Source organism: Apteryx mantelli, chromosome 2, assembly GCF_036417845.1.
Source record: "Apteryx mantelli isolate bAptMan1 chromosome 2, bAptMan1.hap1, whole genome shotgun sequence".
Lineage (NCBI taxonomy): Eukaryota > Metazoa > Chordata > Aves > Apterygiformes > Apterygidae > Apteryx > Apteryx mantelli.
Window position 1 is genome coordinate 51,182,230 of NC_089979.1, and position 25,796 is coordinate 51,208,025.

A 25,796-nucleotide genomic window follows, 5' to 3' on the forward strand; every position below is an offset into this window, starting at 1 on the left:
AATGATTGTTCACAACTGCTTTGAAGTAAAACTGTAGCCATCCTTTCTATGTGACGGTCTTGAGTGCTTCAAGTGACAATATACTGGTGTCAGTAACTTTCCCTAGGAGACATTTAAGGGGTATGGAGGAAGGGGAAAATCTAACCACTGAAGATGGCTATAAATTCACTTACGAATTTAAAACCAAGAGAGTTCCTGCACTCATGATAATTAGTTTGAACAGTAACCAGTGAAGACAGAGCAAAGCAGTTCTGAACTTCTATAAAATGTGTGGTAGTCAGTTCACTAATACGCTGTATTTTTTTTTTTTCTCCCCCTTACAGATGGTTCCATCAAGGCCCCAATCCCTACACTGGTACACAGGACTGGCTTTATTCTGGCAACTACTGGGACAGAAACTACTTTAACTTGCCTGATATTTATTAAAATGCAATAAGGAGCCTGTGGCTGATAAACATAAGTCTTAATCTGTTTTAATGATGTTTTCCCTTGTTTTACTTATCTCCTGAAACAAATGACAAGTTATCAAACAGAATATTAAGCATCTCCACAGTAAATCTGGTGGTACATGAACTGCAGTCCCTTAGAGAGGGGAATAATATTTCTGGCTGATGGTGGGTCCTGCATGGACAAAATTAGTAAGTAAGTTGCCATGGTTTAGTGCTGCCCTGTTTCCTGAATACACCTATATGAGGTTGTGGTGTATGAGGAATAGAACACCTTCAGCTGTTCTGTGAATACTTTCTTTCATAGATAACACTGGCACAAGTAAAACTGGTTTTATTTATTGTGATACGGGAATGTTTGAAAGCGCACACAGTAATTGGAATATTCCGTGCTTAAAGCAAAAAGGTGCGTCACTTTTGTAAAGATGTAATTTTTCATAAAGTGACTTTTACTAAAGTAACTACCTGGAATCCTGAGCTCTGGTCAGAGAGATTCCAGAAGTGTTCCCATCATCTCTGGACCATTCATACAGTTGTTTAAGCTGGTAACATTACTGAGGTATTTATTCAATGTTTTGTGCAGTGTGTTCTGAATTTTGCTCTCCTGTTTTGTTACCAACCTTATGGTTTTAAGGAATTAAGAGCCATTTAAATATCTACACGTTTTATTTGAACTGCACACTAGTAACAGGTTTTTAAAGAATCTGTTTAATGCACTAGTAGTTCTGGTGCCCAGCACCACTGCAAAAAGACAAGAACCGAATCAGTCCAGGACCAGTGGAACATAGTGGTGGAGGGGGGAGGGGGGATAGGACCTGTGTATGCACTGTACAAACTCCTTGGGAGGAAGTCTTGTGCATTTCAAAGGTAGCAAGGCACCTCAGTGAGGCCTCCTGTGCACAGCTGCTTTACCCCTTTTCATTGGGGTGCTTTCAATCTTGGAGTGTAAGTTTATATTGAACTGTGTACAGAGCTTCAAGAGGATTTTAACTGCTGTCTGGAGGTTAGTGTTAATTGAATAATTTAATTGCTACTAAATAAAGGCTTCAAAACTTCTCGCGTCAAGTGTAAACTGGTTGGTTGATGGTGCTGACCCTTTCGGAAAGATCCAAAAGCAGCTGCAGTGAAGTTATATGGCTCTAGTATGTCTCAGGGAACCTCATTATGGGGAGGGCAATGGGGGAATGGTGCTTTTCTTGAGTGTTCAGTGACACTGCAGCTGGAGCCTTGAAGGTAGGTTGGTGAAACTATTAATAAGGCAATGAGCTTTCTATTTTTATTCTGTCCTCTGCTGGAATTACCTGAGCCCTATTTGCATAGATAAGGGAAGCATTTTCTTCACCAGTCTGTTTGATGTGAGGGCCCAGCTCTTAAGAGTGTGGAAGGTAGAAATTGAATACCTGCACTGGTATTCACCTCCTCTTTGCTGCCCTCAAGCCATTGGCTGCCACTTCTTGAAGTCTTGTTTAATATTTGGTCTCTAATGTTTGTCCACTTACTTATTCCTGTGTAACTTCAGGTGTGATTCTGATCAGTGAAAACAGTCTAGCTGTGTTGGGTCAGTGCTTCAGCAGGTCGCACAGCACTGAACATTCAATGCTAGGGAAAAGAAAGCATTTAATCTCCCCTAGATTCAAGAGGGAAACTTCTGCACAACATAAGGTTTTCTTATTTTCATTTTGAGGGACTTCTGCTTCATGAGAACATTCATAGTTCAAGGGCCTGGCATACTTAAGTGATCATAGTATAGTTCTGAAACCTCTAAAGCAAAATGAAGATAGATAATTATCTTAACCCCTTCCTTGAAACAGAGCCTCAACTGTCCTCCTTGACAAGCCTAATTACATGTGACAATATTTCCTTCCTCCAGTTAAAAATGTGACTGTCCCCTTGTTCCTGAAACTTGGGCTCCTTTCTAGAGTATAACCTAGCAGTACAGACTACATCTGATTACATTGGACTAATTTGGCTGTGAACGGCTATGCAATCTCTTAATCATTTCTTGGGTTATGCATACACTATAGTAGCACAGTGAAGAGGCTAGGCCACTCTTCAGTGAAACAACTGCAGCAGGTATCTAGTCATATTGCACTCCCAGGAAACTGAAAGTTAACTTTCAGTATGCTAGGAAAACACAAAAGGCATGGGATTCTGTTCTGATCGCTGGCATTTAATTTTGAGCACTTGCTTTAGGTTATTTGATTTATTAAGATGTAAATTCCACTCCTGATGAAGTCCAAACAGCCTCTCTTCTCAACCTGTTTAAGAAACAGCATGCATTCAGTAGATGGTATACATTAATAATTACATTTTGGAACATGAACTCTTAATTGAGAGTATGTGTTACTTTTAAACTGTTGTGCAAAGAGGTTTCATCTATTAGCAAAAGAGAGATTGCAACTTGGTTACTTAGACTGAAGCTAGAGCAAGATGGTACTACTAATTGCAGGGTGTAACAAGCAGAGGAAGGCACAGGTTCTTTAAGTATGACAAATACTTTAGCCACTGGCCTTAAACCTCATTTTACAGAAAGAGGGTCAAGCTAAGATTCAGGTAGCATAGAACTGCATACAATCAATGCAGAAGCCAGACACTAGTATCTTTGTATGCAAGACTCAAACTTACCTTTTCATGAACCTGCTCTCTGGATTGGACCACATGTAACTGTAATCTGTCCTGCAATACTATAACTTCCTGCAAAGGCATGCATGGCTGTTTGATTATCACCAGCTGGTGAGCCTTTCTTTACAGACATTACATCATCCAGAGGGATGGCAACTGAGAGAAAAACTGGGGTTGGCGGCCTAGCAGTCTCCTGTGCAGCATTAGGATTGGGGTTTGGCATAGCTGCTTGCTGATCGACTGGCCTGGCAACTGGTACCGGGATTGTAGTGAATCTCCTAGCACCAGTGTCTTGCTGTGCAAGGACAGCCTGGCCAGGAATAGGTTTCCAGTCCCGTGTGTTCTGAACAGTAGAGCCCACTAAAATGAAAGGTGGGACACTTCCCCTCTTGCTTTCTTCTGGCATCACGTAAGTTGGAGAGAATAGTTGTGGTGGTTGACCTTGTAGTGGTATTGGTTGGAGGACCTGTTGTTGATCCTGCCCCCCAGATAGATAGAGAGTTGCCTGGGGATAAGGAATGCCAGTTCCAGCAGGAGGAAGGGATGGTGGTGATTTTTGACCTTGGCTCAAGTCAGTTAGACAATAGAGGGTCCACACATTAGAATATGGTGGTGGCTGTCCTGCTTCGCTTGCTGCCATGGCTACAAAGATAAAAATGTAAGAGTGCTGGTGTCAGGAGCAGTGCATTGCAGTCATATTGCAAATCCTTATATCTAAAACATACCTACACTTGTTAGAGCAAGCATGTTAGAGAAGAGAGCTGGGGTAGCAAACAGCTTGGCACATGGCTGAAGAACACCTGCAGCCTAGAAAAGTGAAACTCCTTAATTCTCAAAGGCATTTCTGGTCAAGCCTTTGAGAACTGCCCCATTTGACTGGCATTTCTGAAACTGAGGTTTTGTCAAACTCCTCCAAATAATAAGGTTTGGTTTTTTGGTTTTTGGGTTTAAGAGCCAATGTTGTCACTTCACAAATTTGCCTAATGCAGCTCTCTTCTACAAAATGCTTGGCTGGGACTCACACTTCTATGGGCTCAGAAAGATTCTGTAGTACTAAGGAGACTCATGGGGGATCTCCACCCTGGAGGGTTTTTCCAGCTGGGCAAGGGATAAGCTGGACACATGCCACCAAAGAGAAGAAATTCTGGGTAGGTGCTTGTTCAGTGCAGATCTTACCATGAGAGATGAGCACAGATCTCTTCCAGTTTGCAGAAAAAAATCTGCCACTAGCTGATGACCAATGCTTAGCCACCCAGCCCAGCTGCAGAAACTCACCAAACCCAACAAGACAGCACAGGCAGGCAACCACCACCATTTTTTGTTAAATGCAAAACCCCCATGTTAGTGCTGGAATATGAACTCTTTCAAGGGGAGGAGATGCAAAACTAGGGCTCCCATCAGTCACCTGTCCTTAGCCACAGGGCACATGTATTACATCTTAGATCTCTGATACCTGCTTCAGAACATGTGGCTTGTTTTGATCAAGACCCTTTGGACTCAAGGGGCACCTTCCCATCACTCTTATCTGCACAACCCACAGGAGTGCATAAGTCCTGCTCAGAGCCAGCCACATCCCTTGGAACAGGTTGCAGAGAGATCTAACACATGCGCATTGGGGCCAGGCAGATGGTGTGGGTACAGGTGTTTCTTACAAGTCATCTCCACCCTTTGCTGCACTGACATAGGTGCTTTTCCATTTAATGACCACTGACGAGACTGTAGGGCTCTATCAGGAAGCTGTCAGAAAGACCCAGACTTTCTTACCTGACATGGCATTACCTTGTTCAGCAGATGCCATTTGTGCTGTGGATTCCATTTTCTCAGGGTCCCACACTACGTCATCAGCAGATGGACCTAAGATTTTAGCACATGAGAACTGGCCTGCATTTAATAGCTGCTCAATCTTCAACAGATAAGCTATTTGGTCTAGAGAGAGAATGATTTTCTGTGGAAACCGCTCTATGCAACGTGGAACCTCTGCATCCATAACCAGCTCATCAGCACGACGCACTGATACAACCTCAGTGGTTAAGGTAACCTCAATTTTGTTGTGGGGAGGCACGGCCTGCAATGGAGTTTTAGGAGGAGGTGCTGGTGGTGGTGAAGGAGATGGTGGTGATGGTTCTTCCTGCAAGGGGACTGAGGAAACTTGATTTACATCATTTGTTAAGACTTCAGCCTGACTGTCTGAAGGACCTAGTTCTCCCGCCTCGGAGGACTGCCTTTGCACTCCCAGTTGTGCCCTAATAGCCTCTGCAGACCCCTCAGCTGCTGGGATAGCAGGATCATCTTCAGCAGCACCTTCTACTGGTGCAAATATGTTCTCTGAGCTCAGAGAGACTTCAGGAAGAGTCTGCGCACTTGTTGCCACATCCTTCACAAAATGAACAGAATCAGTGTTACCTAGCATCTGGGTAGCAAGTTGGGCAGAGTCAGCACGGACATATGCAAGTTCCGGTCCCTTGGGGGACGAAGCTTCATCAGGTCCGGTGGGGGATTTGTCTTCTACAATGTCATTGTGAGTCGATGGGTACTGAGTCATTTTGGAGGTATATTCAGTATCAGGGCTTTCAAGGAGTTGGTCCTCCTCTGTGTCAGTACACTTTTCCTTTTGTTTGGGCTCCCCAGGAACTGAAGTGTCTTGTGTGTCCAATTTCTGTGGCAGTCTCTCATTCCAGTCTTCTGCAAGATAAAAGCAGACAATGGCAATGTTTCAGCAGATGTTTCCATTTAAATAAAATTTCAAGAGCAATTTGGCATCTACTCCATTAGACACTTTATGGCACTTTCACAAGGCCTTCCCAGGTTGCAGACATGGAAGAATTTACAATTTGCTTGCCTAGTGATAGATTAAAAAAAATTCAGAAAGCAGTGGTAGCACTTCAAAAACTAGGAAGCCTGAACTGTATTCCTGATAATGGAATGATTAATTATCAAGGAAAGGAGAAGAGAGAGTAGTCAAAATGATCAAATAAATAATCAAAACAGTGTTCCATCATATGACTAATAAAATCCTCAGCCTTGGAAAAACCAAGGAAGAGGTCTGGTTTCTCCCAAGATTATCAAGTGTTGGCCAATAGGTAACAAAGCAGCACAGTGGTAGATGTAGCATAAAATGGAAGAGCAGGTAAATCTTTGATAAATGATCACAGCTTAGCACTGAGTTGTTTTGTGAAGTCATGACTGGATGAGAGCAGGGAATTTCAGAGAAAGATAACAGCAAGAAGTCAAAGGATCCTTCTGATTGACATCCCAAGCCAACACTGACCCACTCACAATCCAGCATCAAAATCAGCCGGGGGGGGGGGGAGGGAGGGAGTTCCCTTGCAGCTACAGCAGTTGTAGCTAGTGATCTACTGGCTCACAGGCAGCCCCAAAACCATGCTAGCAACATGGAGGGACACTCCATTGGAAACCTTGCTCAAGCTTGCTAAGAAATTCCTCTCTGGTCATCCCTGCTGTGCCTCAAGGCTTATGTGACCACACCATAGGGGAAGGGGACCAGGGAAAGAGAAAGACTAAGTGGCCAACCTATATGGGAAAAGAGTGAGACAGACTGGTTTGTACTGGAGCTTGGTGCAGGGGTGAGTGCACCACCACATAAGCCAGATCACTGACAGGCATTTGGAGAGAGAATAATTTCAGCCATGTGACATCATTAATGCAGCAATGGCCAATGCACTAACATTCAGCCTCTGGTGATATTTTTAAGTCCTGCTGCAATATCCACCAGATGTTTTTACAAGAAGAAAGCAGCTACTTCAAGTATTGAAAGCAATGATCATTGGCTCTTTTAGAGGAGATCCTCATTTGGGAACCCTACAAGATTATAGCAATATCTGGCTGTAGCTGGGGCTTCTCTTCATTACAGTAATTACCTCAGTATGTAACTCTTGGTCTATAGACCAAGTCTCTCTCAAATGCTGGCTAGTTCCAGGGTTGCTGGGAAGCCAGTTCAAGTGGCCTTTCTGAATAAGGGGTAGGTTTGAAGCTGCTGACAGTCATGATGACCAGATGACAGAGATCCAACCCAGTGGGGCAGACAGAAATGGGTTGTGTGAGGACAGACACTACACCCAGCACTGCTCCCACACAACCTGCTTGTGCATGTACTGTATGCTGCCATAAATTCAAGCCTTTAAAGCCAAACTCAGGGAGCCACTGAAAGCATCCAGCACATCCCAAAGGGATCAACATCACACAGAATTAGGTCTGTGCTTTTATAAACCAAGACATCTACTCTTTGCAAATAGGTATTGTATAAATGTAAAGTCACTATCTGCTCAGGGTGGGATGAATCCCACTTTAAGACATTAAAACTAAAATGTCCAAAAGTATATACACTCTCCTCTATATTCAAGGGGAAAGTACAGCGTCCCAGGAGACTGGTTCTTCCCACATTAAATGGAAGTGCTTTCTGAAGATACCTGCCTCTTCTTATAGCACACAGCCTGTGTGCTTCTTCCACAGGACGAGATAGAGCTGGGGTTCAGCCCATGGTAAATTCACACTATTTGCATCCATTCAAGTTGAAACTTTATCTCAAAATATCTTAAGAAAAACAAACAACTGTCTTACCACTAATAAAATTAAATTCTCTGACCAGCTCTGTTAAATCCCGATTGGGATTCCCTGAAAACAGAAACACAAGTTAACCCGGAGCTGGACAGCACTCGGGCATAGCTCAGCTCTTCAAATAAAGCAATGGGAGGCACAAACCTTCTCTGAAGGCAACAAGCTCTTGGAAGTAGAGCGCTGCAAAGCCAGTGATGTTGTTTGGGTTGGTCTGGAAGACAGCTCTGCTCACACCCTCCAGCAGGGTCTTGAGGCCGTAGGGAACCACAAACCTGGCCCTTGAAGAATGCATCTTCGTCCACTGAAGTCAGATTATGGTTTCTCAACTGTAAAAATAAAAAAACCTAAGCTGAGCATCCACCCTGTCCCAGCGTGAAGCGTTTAACTACAAGAACGTGACTGCAGCTGCTCCTCCTGCAACATGCCAACAGCAAACCCTCCCCAGGCCTTTCCAAATACTCCTTTAACTTAAAGGAGCATTAAGCATTTCTAGCAGCCAAATCTTTTATTCCCCTTCTGCAATTTTAGGCAGCACAAGGCATGGTAAGAACAGCCAACCAACTGGGAAACCGTGATTTTAACTCAAAACTCTGCAAGAACTTAAAATAAAACTAAACAGCGCCCCCCAGTACTTGCTGGCTCTCGGCCTCCCGGTGCGGAGCCCCGCCCCCCCGCGGGGCTTTTATAGCTGGGGGAGGGCGCGGCCGCCTTGTGACGCCACAGTGCCCAGGCATCACAAAGGAGAGGGTGGGGCGCGGCGCGGCAGCCAATGGGAGCAGACGCCGGGCCAGGGCTGCCCCGGGCCCAGGAGGTGCTGGCTTTGCGCTCCTGGCACTATAGCAGGGGCAGGACCTTGCTGAGGAAACACCTCACCAGTGCAGACAGAGTCACCAGTTTGCCTTATTCGCAGATGGCTGAACAGGCATTTTTCCTGGCACCAGACAAGTTTTCGATATAGTTCCCCTTACCCAGTTTTGTGGCTTATGATGATTTCACATGATCTGACTCACTAACCCACTGCCACATCTGGCCCACCCCTGCCAGCGGTGGTTGGGCACATGTCCCCACCCCTTCACAGCCTGGCCTTTTCAGCCAGGTCACATACAGTGTCCAAGGGATTTATACTGACACACCAGACTGCAAAATAAAGCACCTGAGAGGTGGCTGCTCCATGGTCATCTTTGGCAAAAGTTCAGAGCAAAGAGCTGGGGACTGTAACCACATCAGTCACTGCAGCTAAGTGCAAGAGGAATTATATTCCTTAACGTGACTGTTCCTATTGCAAGACCTTACGATTGCAAGGGCAGAATTTGAAACATACAGATAAAACTTGACAGCCTCATGGATGGCTTTCTCCGTCAAGTATGCATTACCAGTGGACACATACAAAATCATTTCACATTCCAGTAACACAGGCAGAAAAAGGTAACTGTAAAATGCCATATTTCCAAGGCTGCTGGGTTTCTCTTTAGTTTAATACTACCTGGGTTTCTGAAGATCACAGAATCACAGAATGGTTGAGGTGGGAAGGGACCTCTGGAGATCATCTAGTCCAACCCCCCTGCTCAAGCAGGGTCACCTAGAGCACATTGCACAGGATTGCATCCAGGCGGGTTTTGAATATCTCCAGAGAAGGAGACTCCACAACCTCTCTGGGCAACCTGTTCCAGTGCTCTGTCACCCTCACAGTGAAAAAGTTTTTCCTCATGTTCAGATGGAACTGTCTGTGTTTCAGTTTGTGCCCGTTGCCTCGCATCCTGTCGCTGGGCACCACTGAAAAGAGTCTGGCTCCATCCTCTTGACACCCTCCCTTCAGATACTTGTTCATGTTGATAAGATCTCCTCTCAGCCTTCTCTTCTCCAAGCTAAACAGGCCCAGCTCTCTCAGTCTTTCCTCATAAGAGAGATGCTCCAGTCCCCTAATCATCTTTGTAGCCCTTCGCTGGACTTGCTCCAGTAGTGCCACATCCCTCTTGTACTGGGGAGCCCAGAACTGGACACAGCACTCCAGATGTGGCCTCACCAGGGCTGAGGAGAGGGGGAGAATCACCTCCCTCGACCTGCTGGCAACACTCTTCCTGATGCACCCCAGGATACCATTGGCCTTCTTGGCCACAAGGGCACATTGCTGCCTCATGGTTAACCTGGTGTCCACCAGCACTCCCAGGTCCTTCTCTGCAGAGCTGCTTTCCAGCAGGTCAACCCCCAACCTGTCCTGGTGCAGGGGGTTATTCCTCCCCAGGTGCAGGACCCTGCACTTGCCTTTGTTGAACTTCATGAGGTTCCTCTCCGCCCACCTCTCCAGCCTGGCCAGGTCTCTCTGAATGGCAGCACAGCCCTCTGGTGTATCAGCCACTCCTCCCAGTTTGGTATCATCAGCAAACTTGCTGAGGGTGCACTCTGTCCCTTCATCCAGGTCACTGATGAAGAAGTTGAACAAGACTGGACCCAGGACTGACCCCTGGGGGACACCGCTAGCTACAGGCCTCCAACTAGACTCTGCACCGCCGATCACAACCCTCTGAGCGCTGCCATTCAGCCAGTTCTCAGTCCACCTCCCTGTCCACTCATCTAACCCACACTTCCTGAGCTTCTCTATGAGGATGTTATGGGAGACAGTGTCAAAAGCCTTGCTGAAGTCAAGGTAGACAACATCCACTGCTCTCCCCTCATCTACCCAGCCAGTCATTCCATCAGAGAAGGCTATCAGATTGGTTAAGCAGGATTTCCCCTTGGTGAAGCCATGCTGACTACTCCTGATCACCTTCTTTTCCTCCCCATGCTTGGAGATGGCCTCCAGGATGAGCTGCTCCATCACCTTTCCAGGGATGGAGGTGAGGCTGACTGGCCTGTAGTTCCCTGGGTCCTCCTTCTTGCCCTTTTTTGAAGACTAGGGTGACATTGGCTTTCTTCCGGTCCTCGGGCACCTCTCCTGTTCTCCATGACCTTTCAAAGATGATGGAGAGTGGCTTAGCAATGACATCCACCAGCTCCCTCAGCACTCGTGGGTGCATCCCATCAGGGCCCATGGATTTGTGGGTGTCAAGTTTGCTTAAATGATCTCTAACCCGATCCTCCTCAACCAAGGGAAAGTCTTCCTTTCTCCAGACTTTCTCTCTTGCCTCCAGGGTCTGGGATTCCTGAGGGCTGGCCTGAGCAGTAAAGACTGAAGCAAAGAAGGCATTCAGTAACTCTGCCTTCTCTGCATCCTTCGTCACCAGGGCACCCACCCCATTCAGCAATGGGCCCACATTTTCCCTAGTCTTCCTCTTGCTCCTGATGTTTTTCCAGAAGCCCTTCTTGTTGTCCTTGACATCCCTTGCCAGATTTAATTCCAAATGGGCCTTAGCCTTCCTCATCGCATCCCTGCATACTCTGACAACGATCCTATATTCCTCCCAAGTGGCCTGTCCCCCTTTCCACTTTCTGTATACTTCCTTCTTCTGGTTGAGTTTTGCCAGGAGCTCCTTGCTCATCCATGCAGGTCTCCTGCCTCCTTTGCTTGACTTCCTACTCATAGGGATGCACCGCTCTTGAGCCTGGAGGAAGTGATGTTTGAATATTAACCAGCTCTCTTGAACACCCTTTCCTTCTAGGGCCATAACCCATGGGATTCCTCCAAGCAGGTCCCTGAAGAGGCCAAAGTTTGCTCTCCTGAAGTCCAGGGTTGCGATCCTACTTAGTGCCCTGCCTCCTCCTCGCAGGATCCTGAACTCTACCATCTCATGGTCACTGCAGCCAAGGCTGCCCCCGACCTTCACATCTTCCACCAGTCCTTCTTTGTTTGTTAGTACGAGGTCCAGCAGCACACCTCTCCTTGTTGGCTCCTCCACCACCTGTGTCAAGAAGTTGTCACCAATGCTCTGCAGGACCTTCCGGGACTGTTTGTGCCTAGCTGTGTTGTCTTTCCAGCAGATATCGGGGTGGTTGAAGTCCCCCATGAGAACCAGGGCCTGGGATTGTGAGGCTACTTCCAGCTGTCTGTAGAAGGCCTCATCGACTTCCTCTTCCTGATCAGGTGGCCTGTAGTAAACACCCACAACAGTGTCACCCATGCTAGCCTGCCCTTTAATCCTTACCCATAAGCTCTCAACTCCCTCTTCATCCACCCCTAGGCACAGCTCAATACATTCCAGTTGCTCTCCCACATAAAGAGCAACTCCACCACCTCGCTTTCCTGGCCTGTCTTTCCTAAAAAGCACGTAGCCATCCATGACAGCACTCCAGTCATGCGAGCTATCCCACCATGTCTCTGTAATGGCAATGAGATCATGGCCCTGCGACCGCACACAGATCTCTAGTTCTTCCTGTTTGTTCCCCATGCTGCGTGCATTGGTGTACAGGCATTTCAGAGAGGTGATCGAGCATGCAGGTTTCCCAGGAGGGATGCAAGAGGATCCTCCATAGCCACATCCCATGCGCACTTCCCTGGCTGCCTTCACCTGCTGGAGGCATCCCGACTTGAGCCGTCTTTTGCCAACTACCCTGGCACTATAACTCTCCCCTTCCCCTGTCTTTCCTAGTTTAAAGCCCTCCTTACCAGGCTGGCCAGCCTGTTGGCAAAGACACGCGTGCCCCACTTAGTGAGGTGGATCCCATCTCTCTCCAGCAGCTGTCGATCTTCAAACAGGGTCCCATGGTCGCAGAAGCCAAAACCCTGTTGCCAACACCAGCGGTGCAGCCAGTCATTAACTTGGAAAGTCCGTCTCCTCCTCCTCTCATCCATCCCCCTCACTGGCAGGATTGAGGAGAAGATGACCTGGGCTCCCAGGCCCTTGACCACCATCCCCAGAGCTCTGAAATCCTGCTTGATGGTCTCCAGTTTGCCCTTGGTGTCATTAGCGCCCACCTGGAAGAGCAGCAGTGGGTAATAGTCTGACAAGTGGACAAGCCTTGGCAGTCTTTCTATGATGTCTCTCATGCGAGCCCCTGGCAGGCCACAAACCTCCCTAGACATGAGGTCAGGTCGGCAGATAGATGCCTCCGTCCCCTGCAGCAGGGAGTCCCCCACAACAATCACCCGCCGCTTCTTCCGGGCGTTCCGGCAGGGCGCAGGGTCTGTTGTCCCAGGTACTTCCCTTGCAGCCATGCCCATCTCCTCCTCATCCTGGAGGGTGCTAAATCTGTTCTTCAGCTGCAAGTCTTCGGGAGGAGTAGGAGCCTTTCTCCTCCCACGAGCAGTGACCAGTTTCTAGCCTTCTTCTACGGTGTTATGATGTACCGTTTCACACGGCACAGAGCCCTCCGGCAACTCCACTGCTGCGGGGGGCTGGGACTCCCGAAGCTGCACAGTCTCCGAAAATACCCTATCTCTTGCTCCGCTTCCCGGATGCTGCGCAGCCTACTGACCTCCTCCCGTAACTCCCTTACCTGACGACACAGCTCGTCAACAGCAGCACACCTCCTGCAGGAGAGCTGGCTGCCAGCCCAGGCCTCCCGGAGAGGCCCCAAGCACTCCCTGCAGCCTGAGACCTGTAGAGCTGCATCTACTGTCAGAGGGTCTGTCTGGGTCGCAGCCTCTGACACAGCAACTCCAACAGCCACTGGGGAACATGCTCTGCGGCGTGTCACAACCATACCTGAGGAAGAGTACACTACAGGGAACAGAAACGAAGGTACCTTCGTGTGCCCTTCTGCGCGAATTGCTGCGCCAACTGCTGCGTCTGTTCGCATCCTGATCCTGAAGGCTTGATCCTGAAGGCTTGGGGCAGGCAATCACAGGAGATCCCTGTGGGTAAGATCTGTTGCACAAAACACATCCACACAACAGAATATTCTTCATGAAAGCTGGAAAACTACTAATTACCTTCATGCTGTTGCATTCTCGCTGGTCTGTATTTGTACAAAAACCTGAGAAGAATTCCTGTAGCACTGAAGATCTAAGACGCAACTGTCATGACTATTAAAACATCTAGGCCATCTACAACCTCTTCCTTTAATAAGATAAGTAACATTATATTCCTAACAGTTTATTTAAAGTTAAACAGAATATCACAGGACTGGAAAGTTAGTTCACTGGAGAGTATGTAAATGGTAAACTCACCAAGACATGTTTCTTCTCAGAAAGAATCCTAGAAAATTATTTTCTTGTTAAGAAAACCTCTCAAAATAGCTCTTCAGTCTCAGACGGTAACAATAGAAACCATGCTATAAAAAGAACAAAGTTAAATAAGAATATGCTATGACTTACAAAATTAGGAAGAATAACTTCTGTACAGAAGGATATGACATACTTTGAGAATATACACGAGGGTTAGAAAATGTATCATAGGAGAGCAAGCTCAAGTCTGGATTTCTGTCTGGGAGCATATTGAAGCAACAGGACTTAATAAATGCATTAAACATACCTGTATGCAATGATAGTCACGTGGTCACCTTGAAACCATCCAGGAATACAGACAGATCAGAAGATACCTTGTGAACTTGCCTCTTTTGAAAGCTTTCAAAATTCTAGGTCTGCAAAGTTCTATGCAGCAAAAGCTTCAAAAACTTCAACACAGATGTCATAAAAAACAGGAAAATTTATTAGAGCCTACTGAACATAAGCATAAACCTCCTTAAGGATTTTAAAAGGCTTCAGCCCCTCACATAGAAGCCTGTCTGTCTGAAATTCAAGTGCAGCATACAGTAAAGAGGAAAAAGATTGCCTAAATTTACTCACTACCCTGGAACTTGAATGCCATTTTTGGAAGCCACCTAGAGGAAACTGTCAGACCACTATGACAATTGTATCAGTTGGTCTACTAAAAACATATCACCACTTCGTCCCCAAACTGAAGAGGCTGTCGGCCTTAGAGCAGTTTGCCTCAGAAGATAAGCACCTTGTCCTACCTCCTTTGCCCCATCTGCAGAAATAGCAGCTTCCAGACAATGCTGAAACCTTACAAGATAGCGATCCCTTAACAGAATTTCAGCAAATCAGCCATGCAATTCTGCCCCCAAAAAGGGATCAGTTTTCGTTATACTAAGCAGATGCACAATAGTAATCAAATGGATTTAATGTGACAAACTCTTCACTAAAGAGAATTTTTAAGAGGTAAATGAATCACACTGGTTAGCTCGAGCCAAAGGGGTAAGAGAACAGGCTGAAGCATCACCTATTTCTTCCTCCCAGTAACTTTAATTGAATCCTAAGTAGGAGTTTTTCCGCTTTCTGGCTTTTCCTACCAAAGCTGCAAAACACTGTTTTTACTTAAGGTGCCCCTGTACATGTCTCTGTTTTCCCCCTAGTTCCCATCTTTGCGATAAGTGATGCCTGTGGGGACAAGTATATATCCCAGGAGTGCAATTATCTTTTCTTCAATACAACAAACATATTGCTCTTAATGAAACACTAGCAGGTGTTTGCTGTTTAAATGGTTTACATAACCAAGTCTGACAATCTCTCTCTCTCTTGAACGTTCAACTCAAAGGAGCTCTTCCTTTAACCTCTTCATCTGGAAGTTTTTCTGGACATATAGGTAAGCACAGCCTGCCAAACAACTGGAAAACACCAAGGACAGTTCAGTTCTGCAGAGCTATGTAGATCACTTGATAAAATGGTACAATGGAACATCATCTTGAATGAAGCCACATCACAAGATAAATAGCATTTTGGAAAAAGCAACAACTGAAAAAAACTAGGGGTAATAAGCCAACTGAACGTGAACTCGCAGTGTGATAGAGTGGCTAAAATAGGTTGTGCAAGTCTTGGGTAAATAAGCAAAGAGGCTCTGAGCAGAAGTATGAAGGCAATATGCAGTTGTAATGCCCCCTACACTGGTAAGCTATACTGAGGTATAGATTTTTTGGGGTCCAAGCTTAGATGAAAAAAAGATGGTGAAAAATAGAAACCATTCATTATCTAACTCTGGAAAGCCTGCCTCATGCCAACCTTCTTTAATGTCTTGTTTATATTGTTTGTGCGAAAGAACATTAAGAGGTGACCTGAACATTCTTTATAATGGCTACGCAGAGACATGACAAGGAACAGAGCATTTAATATAGCAGAAAACAAAAACAAAAAAAGACCCCAAGAAGATGCAGTGTCTGAAAACCAAAGCTAGACAGCTCCAGGTTTAGAACAGAAGAGGGACTGGATCCTTTCAGGTGTAGGTCTCCAACACAGAATGACCTTCTTCACTCCGTCTGCTGGTACATGGTCACCTCTGCAAGCACTCTGGAGACGTATGCAATGCCAGCAACAAACTACAGAGGTGGAAGGGATGCTGAACAATGAGAGATTTAAGTATAATTCAATCAAGGGAGACAATCTCAAGTATACAAGTGTCTGAGAAAAATCACTTTTTGCCATCTACTAATAATAGCACCATTGCACAAGTTATAAAGTTCAGAGAGAATACAAATTTGCAATACAGTGACAAAATTTGGCCTTTTTTTCCAGTGCATCTTGTATACTGGCTAATTTCATACAAGAATTTGCTTTGGCATAAATTAAGAGTCTCATATACAGATAGGGATAATTCAGTGTAATGAGAGCAAATTCTTACGCTTTCTGAATCTCTGTAAAGACTATTTAAGCTTTACTGTATTTTTAATTGTTCTTTGGTCACAATGCACCCGAATCAGGACTTGCTTACTGGTAGAGAGAATTCCCATTTTATTTTGAATGGCTGACTTACAGAAAAGAACATTAAGAGATGTTGATACAGAAAAGTAGTTTTTGAAGCATTTTCTAGCTCACTCAAGGCATTAGAAAGCAACAGTATGGTATAAGCCTCTTCTCAAACTGCAATTAGCAGGGTAACAATTCCCCATCTGCCTTTTATTTTAGAACTTCAAATTTATGTAAAATGTTCTGTTGCACAATTACTTCAGGTTGAAGAATTAGGGGCAATATATCTGTACCTAACTCCTTATTGTTAAAGTTCAGAGGAGCTCCCTTACGTTCTAGAGAGCCTCTAGAGTGCCTGCTGATCTATGCGCAGGCGTGCTGGTCCGACATCACTGGCTGCCCAATGGCCTTAAAAGACAGCTAAACATAAATTTAATTCTTAACATTAGCTTTAATGATACTTTTTTGTGATCACTTAATTTTTTCATGCAAGTGATTGCTACCACTGTTAATAAGAATACCCTACAATCACGAGTGGAAAGAGAATTTGAGTGTCTTTTACAGACTGCCCTCTTTTCGCTCCATTGATAGGTTTTATTAACATCCTCACAACACCATGTATAGCTTTACCAATATAACACTTTCCCCCATTCAAATTTCAAACAGTTACAGAGCAATTTTTAAACAATGATCAATTGTTGAAAAAAGGATCAGATTGTTGTAAATTGAAAAAAAATTCAATATAAGATTTGGGGAATTTTATTTAAGAATAAAGCATAACTAGAATATGAAACAAGCATCCAAAGTCAGCGATAGGAGAAACTAAAGTGCTTGCTTTCAAGTAAATCAGAAACATTTTAAAAGGTGTATGAATACAGAGAGCACATTTTTTGTTTTTCTTTTTTTAAAATGAGAAACAAGAAAATTTGATGTCTTAAAACATATGTTAAATCTTGTTCATTCTACAGTTGATCTCAACATGACACATGTAACTCACTTTCTAAACCAGGAGACTATAATTATGCTGGAAGAACAAAGGCTGAGGTAATTGCTGACTAGAAAACTTTGTTACAGAGTCACTTGACACCCCAGAAGTTTTCCCTATCCTTAGTATCGTCTTGTTCAGGAGGCCACCAATTAAAGGCAAATTTGAGGAACAAGGGAACAAAACTCATGTCCACATTTCTTTTAATTTTACTCAGAAATATAAAAGTGCAAGTTCTGTAAATTAACAACATTTACAGTACATCACAATAAATATGCCACATTGTGACATCTAAAAATTCTAGTTATTTATCTGAAATGAGTCATATTGAGATAAAAACTTCATCAACATCAACAAAAATACCTGACCCAGTAAAGATAGTCTTAATATATTAAACTAGCAAGATGCATATTCCATTATTGCTATTAGACCATGCCTCCGAGCTCCAAAGTATAAAAAAAAAATCCATTTACACAAAATACAGTCGAAATTTTTCTCATCACAGGCACAATCTAACATAAAAAATAACTTTAACATTTACGAATTAGGAGACTCTCCTATGAGGGGAAAAGATACAGAAACAGATAGTTCCATTTCAGCGATGATTCTCTAAACCCACAGAAAAGCTGCAACTTGCACAGAGTTAAACTGTTGTATGAATACATAGTGTCTTTCCATACCATTGCAGGCCTGGTGAGAACAGGCCATTTAGTAAGTTTACTACAGCTTGCTAACTACCTCCAAGTATGTAGACCCTAGACATCCCAACACAAATTGCATGCAGGTGCTGTGTGTCCTGAACAGCCTAGTCTCACATTACATTTAAGCAGTGTATTTAAAAAATTTTGTCAGTACCTGTTCCTAGCTATTTACCCAGACTGGACTATGTCTCTGATCGCAAAATATAAAAATTAGACAGGACAAAATAAGCTTTCACGTCCATTTCTAAAATTATGATCAGGATTCTAAGTAGTCACTATATATATACAGTATATTGTTCCCTATTCAGTACTTCATTTGGATGGGCCACTTCAAATAAGATTGAACACTCATTTGTGACTCAGCATTACTGATAAAGTTGAATGAGAAATCAGCTTACTATCTGTAACATACCTAGATTATAGATTTTTATTTATTTATTTATTTTTAAGAGTTAATTGCTCCCCTCCTTCACAGACTGCAGAAGAAGCGTTTAACCGCTCTAGGAATGCCTTTCATAGCAGGAATTGTGTATTTCTAGAAGGAAATAAAAGTGCGTCAACCTTTTCCATTGGCCTACCACATAGGATACAACTTTCCTCCTCCATATCAGTCTTGCTTTAGATGCAACCTCAAAAGCAAATCAATGAAGGTTAGGTGCGGGCAAGGTCTAAAACTTTGGCAATATATTCTGCAAAAAGGTAAGAAAAGAAAAACAGTTTAAGCTAAGGAACTGTTTAAGGCAACCTGACCAAAGTAAAGATAAGGCTTTTCAATAACTATTTCCAAGGAAATCCAGTTTTCTTAGCTTTGCAAAGTAACATAATTCAACTAACTTTCTGGCCAGATTTCCATTCATAAGTTTCTTTAAAAAAATATTTACTTTCCTAGAAAATAATATTAACTGAATATACAAGGTAAGGAGATGCCTGTTACAGACAAAAGTAAACAAAACTACACAAGCACACGTATGGCCAAGTATTAAACTTAATATGGTCATGATAAAGATTTAAGCTGTCCGAGGTATTTCAGTATCTTAACACTACGGGTTTGGAATACCTTTTAGAGACTTAAGATATTGTACTGTTGGTATGACTATCAAAATAGGGTTTTGGTTTTTTAATACCTTTAAAAGTCACTGCCATGAAGATTCAGCAGCCTGAATCGAAAGCAAGTTCAATTATAATATCTGGCCTATGTAATTTAATGCACTATTCAGAATATTAAGAGCAGAAATAAGAACTGCTCACACAGTAACTGCGTGTCAAACAAAATAAGTATTTGGCTGGAACGTACCAGAAGCAGAGATCCTAAATATTGACATAATTTATATCACAAACATGAGTTGGGTGGGGAGGGGAGGATGAAGAATTGGAAGGAAAGTGAGGTCTGAAATTCACACATCATTGTGAAGTTGCTGAAATAACCTCCTAAAATTTCATAATATCTACTTTTTGTAGCTGAACAGTTTTCCTTCTCTTGTGCCCACCGTATTGGCTAATTCTCAAAGAAAAAGTGTTCTGCCCATTTCCAGTGTCAACATTTACACCACTGACTTATATCATATTATTCTAATCAAAACAGAAGACTGTTCCCCTTAGCATATTTTAGATGTATTTTAAAAGTTAAAAAAACAATACCTGCCAATATTGTTGAAGTAAATCACGTGTGCTTATTTAGACTCACCTGCAGAGTTACAAGTAATTGTGTTTGGCTTTGTTTAAACAAAATAGTAACTGAAGAGTTAAAAACACAAGGTCACTTAACCCTCATCCTGGTTGATTTATTTTTAATTAAAATTGTGATATTTTACTAAGCCATAACAACTCTGAACACACTAGCAAAGTGTCTCTGGCACAAATGGTTTTCAGAAGAAAAGCTGGTCTTCCCAACAGCTTAATCCTCTGCTTTATCTTAAAGTGCAGAAACTGTGGGAAAGGATAACAAGACTTCCTGTCCATCACTGTGGAACAACTTCCCTTAGAGAAGCTAAGGCTGCATGTATGCGGACATGCAATCTGTTCTCAAAATCATAGCCAGTAAATTCTTCCTGAAATACAAAAAAAGCATACAACTATTAGCCTCCTTCATCTTAGGATGTGAGGACAATTTTACTAGTGAAGTCATGAATCTACAAAACAGACAGAAGAGAAGTGAACTGGAGAATGCATATTGCTATTAACATCCCTATATTACCCAAAGCAACAGAATTTTTAGAAAATTTTTTTGCTCTCTTCACTAACTAGGGATTTCTCTATTTCCAACACGCTGTTCAGATCCCATTTAGCTGAACAATATTTGGAAAGTTATGCAAGTCCAAAAGCTCTAGAAAATTCCAGCCTGCCCAAGGCAAGGACCAGTGGTAACACACATGAAGTGGAGAACTGTAGTTTGCAGCCAAGTTTTAGTTTTGAAAGACTTGGCAAGGTTCTAACAGCTCAGCAGAGGTTTACTAGTATGGGCTCAGTACTATGCCTCACCTACAAAAATGCATGCACACCACTATCACTGACTCCCACCTCAATACACAATCAGTAATGTTATAGACTACGTATGACAGACACCAACACTATTAAAACCAGAGTTAAACACCTCTGAAATGTCTTTCTCTCCCAAAGATATAGTTGGAAGCATCTTAGCTTTTACCTTAGCTTGGAGAAGTAAGGTTTTGCCTCTTGGCACAGTCTACAAAGAGAGAAACACTGCATTAAAAACACATCACAAATGTTACAGAAATTTCTTAAGTATATGACCTGGTCAGTCTGAAGTAGCACCTCTATCTTGAAAACAAGGTATTAAGTACACTAAAATCTCTCACATTAGAAGGCTAGAAATACTAATGAAATGAGGTTCATTACATATTGCTGAGACTTCTACAGAAAAGGAGAAATTATAGCTTGACATGGAAGTTGCTAGTGACAAAAGCGAGCTACAACAATGCACAGAAATACAAACAAGGTTACAAGTAAATGACTAATTGATCAAAAGAGTGAGTTCTGTTTCTTAACTGGAGTTTAAGGACATTTACAAAACTTGCAAAACAAGAGCTATTTTTAAGCATTAAAAGTTGTTTCAGAAGTCTCAGTTTCAAACTCTTAAGTTATATATATTTGCAGATTAATATTTATCACTGAAAAGCTCACATTTTATTTCTTATTAAATAGTACCTTTTTTTAATTTTAAATCTTATAAATAGTTTCTTCAACTACCTGATAAAAGACATAGAAAAAAAAAGAAGTTTTCTTATTCAGTTATATCCGAGTATGAATTTATGTATTTGCATTAGTTACATTACATTCACAGTGTATAAAACATCTACAAAAAAAAGTCTGTATCCGGTAAACTTATTCTTGACATAACCATATTAAAATCTTAAAGAAATTCATGAGAACAAAGTTAAAAATAAAAGATATCAGTCGATATGTTAGATCAAACATATAATTATGTGTCACTTTAAAATATTGTAAATTTAATACAAGTGTGCTTTTTATGCTAACATGCATATTTGCATCTGTATCTTTTGCTCAGTGTCTTTAATATGCTCAGCCACTTTGGTAAATGTGATTTATAAACTCCTATATCCTTCTCTTTTTAATCACTGTACAGCTCTCAAAAATGACTTGCATGATATCTCAGCTAGTAAACTGGATCATCCACAAAAAAAGGAAAAGAAAACACACGCACAATGCCACACCATCCACATGCCTCTAAACCTAGCTCTTGTTCTCCTCACGCCACCACACTTTATTCAAGTCAAGCAGCTTCTACTTCCTCAGTGCCCAAGTGCCACGAGAGGGAGCGTTTCCTCCTTTTAGTTCACATACGAAGTGCTACCACAGTTTCTGAATAGCAGCTACAATCAACGGCTTCTTCACTATTCCCCTGAATACACAACATGAAGTGTGTTACTGTGTGGCAAGGGAGAGAGAAGAACCGTTCCCAAATTATGAGAATCTTCAGATTTCACTACCAACCTCCACTCTTGTATTTAGCGGCAGTCCCAACTACTGTAAACAGAATAGTTTTCAGAGACACTTAACATAACATAATCAAATTCAAACATGAACATTATCAAAAAAAGCAGCAGGAGCATCACTGGCCTCAGACCCTCCTACCAGGTTTCAAGGCCTTGCTCTAAGTCACACAGCATCAAGGCTTTCAAAAAAGAACCATTTTTTTTTTTAAAAGCATTTTCTCTAGCTTTGTCCCGTGTCATGATAGCAATTTCTATTGAAATAGTTTCCTTCCCATTTAAAGGGAAAGGTTCAGCTCAGACAAGATTAAAAACAACTGAAGACAGAATCTTAAGAACAGGAGATCCTGTCTGCCCAACTACTTTATCAACTACATACAGTGGTGCACAGGTTTAAAAAAAAAAAAAAAAAAGAAAGAAAAAAAAGTCATTACTCTGTAACCACTTCCCCAAACTCACAATGTGATTCAGGAAGCACTATGTAAAACAGCATGAACTCCAAGTAGCAGCCTTACATATTTGAGAAGGGAAATGGTGAAAAGAATAGCAAAAAGCTGCCATAGTTCAAGCTAGTTTGAGTTCCCCAAAAGGCAGAGTAGGGGCAAAGTTCATAACAACCAAACATATGCATCAACCAAGCCATTTGGACAGCCTAAAAGTCAGATGGTTATTTTCCCTCATCATCCTGAGCAACAAAAACTCTCTATACATCACAGAGAAAGTCAAAATGCAAAGCACATGCAACTTTGGGGGAATTTGGATGATTGAATCACTTTCCTTAAATATCCGCTGCAAAGAAACAGTACAATGGCATGCCTGCCCTCAGTAGAGCTAGGATCCCAAGATCCTCTGAGGCTGGATATTAGCAAGATACTTGCCCCAGGAGTGGGTATAAATATTCCCAAAGGAAAAAGATTTTTGACAAATACCATATTGTTCCAACTGTAAGTCTGATCCTGAAAACACGGAGCTATTTTAGGAAATCATCAACTTCTAAATGGAGAAGAAAAGTTAACGACACGTAATCTTTGAACGTGAACGGTATCCAACAGGAAATTCAAGCGTGCAAGAAGAGGATGCTAGACATTCACCACACTCAATACTACCCACAGGCGACAACTCCCTACCTACTCAAGGCGTTCTTACCATGCCTCTGCTGCCCGTTAACAGCAGGAACACATGGGGCAAGTGAAGGGGGGTGCGGGGGGCCTGGATCTTGGAGGGGTAAGGGAAGTATTTCCATACCCCAGCATTTATACTCACTGTTTCTACAAGGGACATTAGAAAAACTGCATATCATGGCATGATCAGAGTTGCACTACATAATGAAAGAAAAGTGAAATATTTATGGTACTTTTTGGGGAAAAAAATACTGAATAATAATCAAAACGACACGGTGCTACGCTCATTAAAATTCTTGTTTTGATGCTTGCTGTCCATAAGCAACTGAACAATATAAAGTAGAGAAAGTCTGGAAACATTATATTTATCTTACTGCTAGAGAAAGATACCACTAATGCTCAGGAACGTAACAACTGAAGATGCCCAGAAGAGTGTCAGCAGGCTACAATTTGTAGGAAGAAGGAAGAAAAGAAGAAAAAAGATGACAACAACAACAAAGCAAGACATTTCAGTGTTACTAAGAGATACATTAAACTCAGTGTTCTCATAGAAGCTCTTGACACTGAAGAATAAGATGCTGCTACCTTAAATGCATTTCTTGGTTTACTGAAAGCAAAAAAGTAGAGTTTATCTTTAGAGCAGCTGTAAAACACATTTTTAAAGTTTAACAAACACTATCACCTATAAACAATGTTTTATTGTTTGTAAAGTGACATAGGAAATCCCCATCCCAACTTTAAGAGTTTGAAATTCATTATAGTATTACCTCTGGATTGTCTAACAGAAGACAGCCAAGTTCATAGCAAGCATATGGCTGAATGTATAAGTTGTTTTGACGGCACAGTTCATCTTTAGCAGCTCGCTGAAAAAACTGTAAAAAAAAAAAAAAATTACAGTAACTCATTAAAATGGACTGTTTGATCACTTAAAAATCCAGAAGCATCTTTCAACATCAAGCACTACAAATTAGCCCAAAGCTAAAATGTGAATACATTAAGTTTCCAATGATAGAGAATCTTTAAGCAATGACCCAGAGGTTCTCACTAACAATACCATATCAAGGCAAAATTAGATTGTTTGGATTTTTACCAAGCAACATACTGATTGTTTCAAGAGTTTTTTAAACTTTAGATTGATGTTAGAGTTCCTTGCTATATCTAACATTTTTTTCAGAGATGAAGTAACCTGGATTATTTAAAATACATTTGAGAAAACCAGATAAAAAGATTTTAAATCAGCATTAACTCCCTTCTTGTCTATGTGAATTCCATTAAAAAAAAAAAAAAAAAAAAAAAAAAAAAAAAAAAACAACCTTGCGCCTACAGATCAAAGTCTGGAGTAGTGGCAAAATTATTCTTTGATATATGCTAATAATCAAACCTCTCAGTGTCTTACTAGCTCTGGAGCAGGAGCAGCCAACCTATGCCTGCAAAAGGCAAATCTCCAAATTATTTTTAAAAAGATCAGTTTTCCTTCTTGGGCAACAAAATCTAGCAGAGCTCAAGAATTTCTCCATTTTCCTTCCCAGCTTCCCCATAACTCTTACAAGCCACTTTAGCTGCGGTGTTTGTTCAACATCAGCCATTTATTTTTACAACACAGAAAATCTAATGAAGCTATGCTAACTTGGAAGATTTGAAGAGCACATGACATGTTGGAATTTGCACAACAGAATGATTAATAGCACTGAAAACTAATGGTTTACTTAACACTTTTAACAATATTTACAGAATAGCTCATAAAATAGGATTCATGGTGAAAATTATCATTTAGCAACTTACCTGAACAGCATCTTGAAAATTTCCCAAGCATTTGTGTATGGCACCAAGAAGCAAATTCCTCAAACCGATAGCAGATGAATCATCAACATCTTGACAAGCTTAATGAAAAGATTCCAAAAAACAAGATGGATTGAAATTCCTCCTTAGACAAGAAGTACGGTCTATGATGACTTTTAGTCTGATGACTAAAATTTAATTGGAAAGAAGAGATCCTATGAAAGTTAGTGACATTATACACAACAAAATAATTTGGTTTCTTTTAAATACAATGCATTTTGTAGGAATCCCATCAAGCAAGCTGCCACTCATGAGAAGAATTCCTAAGCAGGAATGAATGGGCCCCCTGAAGTCAAAGGCAGTTGGTGTGTCCTTCTCACAAGAAGAGAAGACATTACCAGTCTTTGAAAAATCCAACAGAGGGTAAAGGTAAGAAACAATCACTTCTCTTGGGTGTTATAGGTGACTGGGCTGTCTCAGATAGTGGAAGAAAAATAAACAGTCTAAATTATAAGGTGTCCAGTACAAAAACCCCACAAGTAATTTAGGCATAAAGCTGATTTGTTCTGAACTGAAGCCAAACGACAGATACAAAAATCTGCATTGGAGCTAAAACCCCAGACTAGGCTATTTTGACATCACACTTCCCAATTCTGACAGGAGGACAGGGCTTATTTGCCAGACCTTAGATGGTCCACAATCTAGGACAGACTGTGCCTCAGCTGAGTGGTGCTCCGTGTTTGGAAAGAGCTCAATCACGATGCACGTAACAACCAGCTCCTGCTGAATCAGGCTCCGGCTTGGTCATGGTTTTTGGCTCCAGCTCACAACAGCTCTGTTGGATCAAGGCTGGTTCCATGAGGAGCCATTTGCACTTGTCTGCACCATCTTTCCAGAGAGACCCCAGTCTGCATCGTTTCTCATCCCTTCAAAAGGAGCTGAACTGCTACGCCTGGGAGCAGTACAGCTGCTTCAACTTCACGCTCTGCCTCATCTAATAAATCCTGCCAGATTCAAACAGGTTCTACATTCACGACAGGGT

The 25,796-nt window shown here is 42.3% G+C and overlaps 3 protein-coding genes across 11 annotated transcripts in view; 1 reads left to right on the forward strand and 2 right to left on the reverse strand.

The window, feature by feature from the left end:
- Positions 1 to 1,507, forward strand: part of OSBPL1A (oxysterol binding protein like 1A) — an 82,355-nt gene extending 80,848 nt beyond the window's left edge. For all 4 annotated transcript variants that reach the window (XM_067290624.1, XM_067290626.1, XM_067290623.1 and 1 more), the window contains one exon: positions 324 to 1,507. In XM_067290624.1, the coding sequence (XP_067146725.1) occupies positions 324 to 426 (103 nt within the window). In that variant the 3' untranslated portion in view covers positions 427 to 1,507. The remainder of the gene's footprint in view (positions 1 to 323) is intronic.
- A 908-nt stretch (positions 1,508 to 2,415) lies between these two features.
- CABYR (calcium binding tyrosine phosphorylation regulated) lies at positions 2,416 to 13,362 on the reverse strand. 4 transcript variants are annotated; one of them, XM_013940557.2, is made up of 5 exons: positions 13,263 to 13,362; positions 7,788 to 7,969; positions 4,848 to 5,750; positions 3,072 to 3,710; positions 2,416 to 2,704 (listed from the first exon to the last, which is right to left on the reverse strand). In XM_013940557.2, the coding sequence occupies exons 2-4, from the start codon at positions 7,933 to 7,935 to the stop codon at positions 3,076 to 3,078; spliced, it is 1,686 nt and encodes a 561-aa protein (XP_013796011.2). In that variant the 5' UTR covers positions 7,936 to 7,969; positions 13,263 to 13,362; the 3' UTR covers positions 2,416 to 2,704; positions 3,072 to 3,075. The 4 variants fall into 4 exon arrangements, with proteins under 4 accessions (XP_013796011.2, XP_013796021.2, XP_013796002.2 ...); XM_013940567.2 differs by lacking the exon at positions 3,072 to 3,710; XM_013940548.2 differs by having other exon boundaries at positions 2,416 to 3,710.
- Positions 13,363 to 19,311: 5,949 nt separating this feature from the next.
- Positions 19,312 to 25,796, reverse strand: part of TTC39C (tetratricopeptide repeat domain 39C) — a 35,613-nt gene continuing 29,128 nt past the window's right edge. For all 3 annotated transcript variants that reach the window (XM_067290629.1, XM_067290627.1, XM_067290628.1), the window contains exons 11-14: positions 24,758 to 24,855; positions 23,743 to 23,847; positions 20,528 to 20,566; positions 19,312 to 19,931 (exon numbers count right to left, since the gene is read on the reverse strand). In XM_067290629.1, coding sequence (XP_067146730.1) covers positions 19,842 to 19,931; positions 20,528 to 20,566; positions 23,743 to 23,847; positions 24,758 to 24,855 — 332 coding nt within the window. In that variant the 3' untranslated portion in view covers positions 19,312 to 19,841. The remainder of the gene's footprint in view (positions 19,932 to 20,527; positions 20,567 to 23,742; positions 23,848 to 24,757; positions 24,856 to 25,796) is intronic.